General features: G+C 38.8%; 1 protein-coding gene across 1 annotated transcript; it reads left to right on the top strand.

Annotated features, from left to right (window-relative positions):
- Nucleotides 1-372: 372 nt before the first annotated feature.
- LOC121430163 (serine/threonine-protein phosphatase 6 regulatory ankyrin repeat subunit A-like) lies at nucleotides 373-8,288 on the top strand. Its single transcript, XM_041627440.1, has 7 exons — nucleotides 373-1,746; nucleotides 1,852-3,216; nucleotides 3,307-5,256; nucleotides 5,838-5,977; nucleotides 6,323-6,461; nucleotides 6,944-7,156; nucleotides 8,130-8,288. The coding sequence occupies exons 1-7, from the start codon at nucleotides 373-375 to the stop codon at nucleotides 8,286-8,288; spliced, it is 5,340 nt and encodes a 1,779-aa protein (XP_041483374.1).

The raw sequence follows: 8,288 nt of genomic DNA, 5'->3' as shown, positions 1-8,288 counted from the left end.
CAGCCTACATCTCTACATTGATCGGAATTGATTACAATCGTGAACAAGACGCTTATTCCGGCAGTGAAGGAGTTAGATGTTGCGATCCATTATTGAAGATGAGGCCATAGGTGTCAACTAAGACGAATGAGAAAGTGGATCCATAGTTGACAATACACTCCTCCAAATGGTTTCAACAGGTTGTTTTGCTTGAAAGGACTACACTTTGCTATTAGGTACATGTATGTTAGGTGTACATCTCCAATCGTTGACCAGGATTGGGAACCTAATGAACAACGCGCTTATCACAGCTGTAAGGGAAGGATATCATTGAGGACATACCTAATTATTTCTTTTATAGCAATAGTTATATTGACCAACATTGATCACATCATGAGCAAGGGGCTTATTGCAGCAGTGAAGGAAGGGGATGTTGTGAAGACAAGATCCATTCTTGAGGATGAGGCAATTGATATAATCCAGGAAGAGGTAGAAGATACAGATGGGAAGACAATCCTCCACATCGCTTCAGAAGAAGGGCACATCGAGTTGGTGAAATACATCTTTGACGTAACGGATGAGTTTATTAAGCAGAGCGGGAATGGTGGCAATCGTCCTCAAGATGAGTCTCAGAGTCGTCTTCTGAATCTCGCTCAATATCTGGATATCAATGAGAGTGATAATGGTTTTACACCTCTCTACCTTGCCTCAAAGTTTGGTCATTTAGATGTGGTTGAGTGTTTAGTCATACATGGAGCAGATGTGAACAAAATAACATCAGATGGCGATACACCCCTTTGTATTTCATCAACTAATAGTCATAATGATGTGGTTGACTTTCTCGTAAGTTCAGGGGCAGATGTAAACAGGGTGGGGAAGGGTGGATCGACACCTCTACATTGTGCATCAGACAAGGGACAAGCAGGCATTGTGAAATATCTCATTTGTCAGGGAGCCAAGCTAAATTCTGTCGATGGTGATGGCCGTACACCTCTTCATTTTGCTTCAAAGAATGATCATGTTGATCTTGTACGAAACCTTATCGATGCAGGGGCAAATCTAAATGCAGAGAATGTGGTTTGGCAAACACCTGTACATCTTGCTTCACATGAAGGTCATTTTGAAGTAGTTAAATTCCTAGTGACTACAGGAGCAGATATCAATAAACCAGATGAGGATGGATGGACACCTCTCTATGTGGCGTCTGAGAATGGTCATCTTGATATTGTTGAATGTCTGGTGAAAGCAGGAGCAGATGTCAATAAATCGGCAGAATATGGATGGACCCCTCTTCAAGTAGCGTCAGAAAACAATCACATAGATATTGTAAAATATCTCATTGCTGAGGGTGCAAATATCAACGCAGAAAATGATAAGGGGAATTCACCCGTGTATCTAGCTTCTATGAACGGTCATTTAGAAATCCTTGAATGTCTGGTCAAAGCAGGAGCAGATGTCAATAAATCGGCAGAATATGGATGGACCCCTCTTCATGTGGCGTCATATTATAACCACATAAATATTGTAAAATATATCATTGCTGAGGGTGCAAACATCAACGTAGAACTTAATGATAGGACGACATCCGTCTCTCTGTCTTGTCAGAACGGTCATCTTGATATCGTTGAATATCTGGTGAAAGCAGGAGCAGATGTCAATATATCAGATGAGGATGGATTGACACCTCTCTATGTGGCGTCTGAGAACGGTCATCACGATATTGTTGAATGTCTGGTCAAAGCAGGAGCAGATGTCAATAAATCGACTGTGGATGGACGGACACCACTTCATGTGGCGTCACAGAATAATCATATAGATATTGTAAAATATCTCATTGCTGAGGGCGCAAACATCAACGCAGAAAATGATGAGGGGATGTCACCTTTATATCTGGCTTCACTGAAAGGTCATCTTGATATCGTTGAATATCTGGTGAATGCAGGAGCAGATGTCAATATATCAGATGAGGATGGATGGACACCTCTCTATGTGGCGTCTGAGAATGGTCATCTTGATATTGTTGAATGTCTGGTGAAAGCAGGAGCAGATGTCAATAAATCGGCAGAATATGGATGGACCCCTCTTCAAGTAGCGTCAGAAAACAATCACATAGATATTGTAAAATATCTCATTGCTGAGGGTGCAAATATCAACGCAGAAAATGATAAGGGGAATTCACCCGTGTATCTAGCTTCTATGAACGGTCATTTAGAAATCCTTGAATGTCTGGTCAAAGCAGGAGCAGATGTCAATAAATCGGCAGAGTATGGATGGACCCCTCTTCATGTGGCGTCATATTATAACCACATAAATATTGTAAAATATATCATTGCTGAGGGTGCAAACATCAACGTAGAACTTAATGATCAGACGACATCCGTCTCTATGGCTTGTCAGAACGGTCATCTTGATATCGTTGAATATCTGGTGAAAGCAGGAGCAGATGTCAATATATCAGATGAGGATGGATGGACACCTCTCTATGTGGCGTCTAAGAACGGTCATCTTGATATTGTTGAATGTCTGGTCAATGCAGGAGCAGATGTCAATAAATCGACTGTGGATGGACGGACACCACTTCATGTGGCGTCACAGAATAATCACATAGATATTGTCAAATATCTCATTGCTGAGGAAGTAATCCTGAACGTAAGAGATAAGGAAGGCTTCACACCCTTATTTCTGGCTTCATTAAATGGTCACCTTGGAGTTGTTAAATGCTTAGTGAATGAAGGAGCAGATGTAAACCAAAGAGGAAAGTATCGTCGGACAGCTCTCGACGAGGCCTCACATAAAGGACATATAAACATAGTGAAATACCTCATTTCTAAAAGAGCTAAGGTCAATGGAGTAGAGAGCAATAACCCTTCACCAATACATTACGCATCGTATGGAGGTCACGTCGATGTTGTAAAATACCTCATCACCAAGGTAGAAAATCTGAACTCAGTAGATAGAAACAGACGGACACCACTCTATCTCGGTTCACAGAACGGTCATCTTGATGTTGTTGAATGTCTGGTGACCGCAGGAGCAGATATCAATAAATCGACTGAGGATGGACGGACACCACTTCATGTGGCGTCAGAGAATAATCACATAGATATTGTAAAATATCTCATTGCTGAGGGTGCAAACATCAACGCAGAAAATGATAAGGGAAGGTCACCTGTATATCTGGCTTCTACGAACGGTCATCTTGATATCGTTCAATGTCTGGTGAATGCAGGAGCAGATGTCAATAAATCGACGAAGGATGGATCGACACCTCTTCAAGTAGCGTCAGAAAACAATTACATAGATATCGTGAAATATCTCATTGCTGAGGGTGCAAACATCAACGCAGAAAATGAAAAGGGGATGTCACCCGTGTATCTAGCTTCTATTAACGGTCATCTTGATATCGTTCAATATCTGGTGAATGCAGGAGCAGATGTCAATAAATCGACTGAAAAGGGGATGTCACCCATGTATCTAGCTTCTATTAACGGTAATCTTGATATCGTTCAATGTCTGGTGACCGCAGGAGCAGATATCAATAAATCAGGTGAGGATGGACGGACACCACTTCATGTAACGTCACAGAATAATCACGTAGATATTGTAAAATATCTCATTGCTGAGGGTGCAAACATCGACGCAGAAAATGATAAGGGGGGGTCACCTGTATATACAGCTTCTATTAACGGTCATCTTCATGTCGTTGAATGTCTGGTGAATGCAGGAGCAGATGTCAATAAATCGATGAAGGATGGATCTACACCTCTTCAAGTAGCGTCAGAAAACAATTACATAGATATCGTGAAATATCTCATTGCTGAGGGTGCAAACATCAACGCAGAAAATGAAAAGGGGATGTCACCCGTGTATCTAGCTTCTATTAACGGTCATCTTGATATCGTTCAATATCTGGTGAATGCAGGAGCAGATGTCAATAAACCGACAGAGAGTGGATCGACGCCTCTTCATTTGGCGTCACAAAATGATCACGTTGATATTGTGAAATATATTATTGCTAATGGCGCAAACATCGACGCAGAAGATGATATGGGGATGTCACCTGTATATCTGTCTTGTCAGAACGGTCATCTTGATATCGTTGAATGTCTGGTGAATGCAGGAGCAGATGTCAATAATTCGACTGTGGATGGACGGACACCACTTCATGTAACGTCACAGAATAATCATATAGATATCGTGAAATATCTCATTGCTGAGGGCGCAAACATCAACGCAGAAAATGATGAGGGGATGTCACCTTTATATCTGGCTTCACTGAAAGGTCATCTTGATATCGTTGAATGTCTGGTGAATGCAGGAGCAGATGTAAAGAAAGCAGCAGACGTCAATGCAGGGGAAAATACGATGTCACCCGTGTACATGGCTTCTATGAACGGTCATCTTGATATCGCTGAATGTCTGGTCAAAGCAGGAGCAGATGTCAATAAATCTGCAGAATATGGATGGACCCCTCTTCATGTGGCGTCAAAGGATAATCATATAGATGTTGTAAAATATCTCATTGCTGAGGGTGCAAATATCAACGCAGAAAATGATGAGGGGAATTCACCCGTGTATCTAGCTTCTATGAACGGTCATTTAGAAATCCTTGAATGTCTGGTCAAAGCAGGAGCAGATGTCAATAAATCAGATCAGAATGGATGGAAACCCCTTCATGTTGCGGCACAGAATAATCACATAGATATTGTAAAATATCTCATTGCTGAGGGTGCAATCCTGAATGTAAGTGATAAGGACGGCTTTACACCTTTGTATCTTGTTTCATATGAAGGTCATTTTGAAGTTGTTAAAGGTCTAGTGACTGCAGGAGCAGATGTCAATAAATCAGGTAAAGATGGATCGACACCTCTTCATGTAACGTCACAGAATAATCACATAGATATTGTAAAATATCTCATTGTTGAGGGAGCAAACGTCAACGCAGAAGATAACAATGGGGTCTCGCCTGTATATGTAGCTGCACAAGAAGGTCATTTTGATATCGTTGAATGTCTGGTGAATGTAGCTGCTGCGGTGAATAAAGCCACAAAGGATGGAAGAACAGCAGTTCATACTGCCTCCCAGAGAGGCTATCTAAGCATTATTCAATGTTTGATTACGCATGGGGCAGATATAGAGGAGCGTGATAATAACGGCTGGACAGCTTCTCATTTTGCTGCGGGGAACGGTCACTTAGAATGCTTGAAAAATCTCTTGAGGGACAGCACTACCGATAAAGCTGAAGATAGTCATCACGCACTTGGTGCTAGGATGCAGGTAGGTATGCGTATCCACGTTGCCACACCCAACTAACTTTAAAGTTGATCATTACACTTCATGCACGAGATAAAAGTCTTAAAACCTTTATCACGCTGAATTTACTTGTTCCATCTGGTAAGTTAAAAAAATCTAAAAAGTATCAGGCAAAGAGATTGAATTCTAAGGGTGAACAGCTAAACAAATCCCGAAAGTCAAGGGAAGAATTTCATCATTAATCTGATGACAATTATTTGGAATAAACACTGTACTGTGGAATATTTACTCAATGGAAAGTGGTGATCCTGTAACAAAGCGACAGTCGAAAGGTATTGACAGTCGAGCTTATTCCTAGAAATAAAGAAAATCAAGCATAGGCTTCTCTTCCAACATATCCAACCAGACGATTGTTTTATATAAAACTGAAGACAAATAAATATGGTATGATATGCAATACTTAATCGAAGATTAGCCTTGAGTTGAGGTCATTACTAAACAGCAAATAATACATCTGCACAAAATGTGATAAGATTTCGTACCCGATTTGCAGAAATAAATAAAAGCAATATGTTACCCATTAAGTATATATTTCATATCTATAGACGTTAAATGGAGTCACACCACTAATGGTTGCCGCGCGGGAGGGACATGACGAGTGTGTTCGTATGTTGCTTGATGACAACGCAGACATAGAAACAACAGATAATGAAGGATGGACAGTCCTCCATTATGCAGCAGCAAGGTAATCTACATTATAGAGAGGATATCAAACTGATGTAAAGGTGTTTAATCTGCTTCTGATATGGATGTAGTATTGATTTGTTTTAACTAATTACAATTTCGACTGGATATCACCGACATGCTATTACTCTTAACTTTTGTTTTCACTCTTCGTCAAAACTTGGAGAATAGATTACGTTACCGTAGAGTCAAATTAAGTCGTCGAGGTAAAATCGTTATAGCAAGTACCCACTCAAAATGCATCGATCAAATCAGATCCATTATAAAAGTGATTTATAAGTTTTAGTTTGTGAAAGATTTTGGATATACAATTTTCCCGATGTTAATTTTTCATTTATCAAAAAAGTGGGAATGAAGCAGTTGTGAATGATCTACTGGATCAGAAAAACCTACTGAGTTCAAGACGTTCAAGAAGAGGTCATTCACCTTTAGATGTTGCATTGCGATCAGGAAAGGCTGGAGCTGCAGGGTTTCTTCTTGACAAGGTAATACATATACAGATTTTGGTTAATCACTGTTTGACAAGTGCCTCAGGATTTTAACTGTGGTACACAGAGGGAAATTTGATAATTTATTGGCAATAAAAATATACGTGAACTTTTGGCAAACCGCATGCCCAGGCCAAATGTTTATTTAAAAAGAGAAAGAAAGTTTTCTAATACGTCTAGTTCATGGTGATATGTAATTTCAAAGACTCCTTTGGCTTTCTCACAACCATTGTTTAGACCTGTGATTTTTAGTGTCCTGTTTTCTTATATCACTAATATACCCTCGATTATTTTAGTTTGACATTTTGTTAATTGTTCAATGCACATGACTTGAGCATGATGAGTTTTGTTTATTATCTACTTGCACTATTTCTTCAGGGCTATAAGACGCGCCAGGATTCTACATTTCCAAACACTGGTACATTGATAATTGTGTCATGGCTGGAAACATACATTTTTATTCTTCTGCTGTTTAACAGGATGAATCAGTTATACACCAGAGCGACAGTGAAGGATTTACACCTCTTCACCTTGCTATTGAAAGTGGATTAACATCAATCGTCGAAGAGTTGATTTCTTTAGGTGCTGATTTAAACCAGGCATCAAACGATGGCCAGACACCTTTACATACTGCTATCAGACTATGTAACTGTAAGAAGAGACAGGTTGAAATGACAGAAGCTTTGGACCAGGTAGCGTATTCGTTTTCCACATAATTATGAAATATGTTACTGGAAAAATTTGGTTATGATTTGTGCGTACATGGTTTAAGAAGTTTATACATGTACATATAAGTGTATGACCAGTTAAAATGGTCGAAAGCTTGGAAATAAAGGAATTGAACCAATTGCTGCGTCCTCTTTCTTTCTGTCTGTCACGCATATAATTATCAATTATCTTAAGATGCTGCACTACATAAATGTGTGGCCAAAGCAAATTCACGTTATTCACACACACCCACACACACACACACACACACATATATATATATATATGTATATATATATATATATATATATATATATATATATATATATATATATATATATTGGGATGGTAAAGATTTGTTATTATTAGTGAACAAAAAATCCCTAGTGAAATTTCGAGTGAATAAAAGATAAGCCATTTCCTAGATTTCTTTTAAAGGGGAAGTTCACCCTGACAAAAAGTTTATTGTAAAAATTGCAGATAAAAATAATAAAAAATATTGACGAAGGTTTTAGAAAAATTCATCAAATAATTAAAAAGTTATTAGAATTCCAATTATTCGATTTGTGACGTCATATGCGAGCAGCCATCCTACATAGCGAATGGTAAAAAATCAATGAAATGTCATTTTCTCATAAAATTGACAATGATTTTCACTGTACCTTTTGTATATCAATAGACAAATCATTTGACACCCGATCATGAATAGATTAAATCATCAGCAACCATATAAAATTTGAAATTCATGCATTTTATATTACATAACACATGGGGCAGCTACTCGTTTATGACGTCACAAATCCAAAACTTTGAACTAATAACTTTCTTATTCTTTGACGGATTTTCCTGAAATCTTCACCAATATTTTTACTATTTTTTTCTGCTATTTTTACAACAAAGTTTTCTTCAGGGTGAACTTCCCCTTTAAATGAATATTCACCTTTTTTGTCAAAATAGATACAGCAAGAAAGCGATGACATCGTATCCCCATCAGAGGCATTGATACAATTCCTAATAAATAAGGGATCTAAGAATGACATCAAGGATAACGACGGGTATTTTCCAGCACAGTACGCCAAGGATGAGCACATAAAGCAAATTGCTTTCCATAGGTGA

This window comes from Lytechinus variegatus, chromosome 16 (assembly GCF_018143015.1).
Source record: "Lytechinus variegatus isolate NC3 chromosome 16, Lvar_3.0, whole genome shotgun sequence".
Lineage (NCBI taxonomy): Eukaryota > Metazoa > Echinodermata > Echinoidea > Temnopleuroida > Toxopneustidae > Lytechinus > Lytechinus variegatus.
The sequence above is the reverse complement of the archived record's forward strand: the minus strand, read 5'-3'. Positions and strand labels throughout refer to the sequence as shown.

Bases quoted from the DNA above. Each gene is read 5' to 3' on its own strand.
- LOC121430163 (XM_041627440.1), top strand. From the start codon at position 373: ATGAGCAAGGGGCTTATTGCAGCAGTGAAGGAAGGGGATGTTGTGAAG. The intron at 3,217-3,306 runs GTCAATAAATCG...CTCATTGCTGAG, and splicing joins TGGTGAATGCAGGAGCAGAT to GGTGCAAACATCAACGCAGA. The intron at 7,157-8,129 runs GTAGCGTATTCG...TTGTCAAAATAG, and splicing joins TGACAGAAGCTTTGGACCAG to ATACAGCAAGAAAGCGATGA.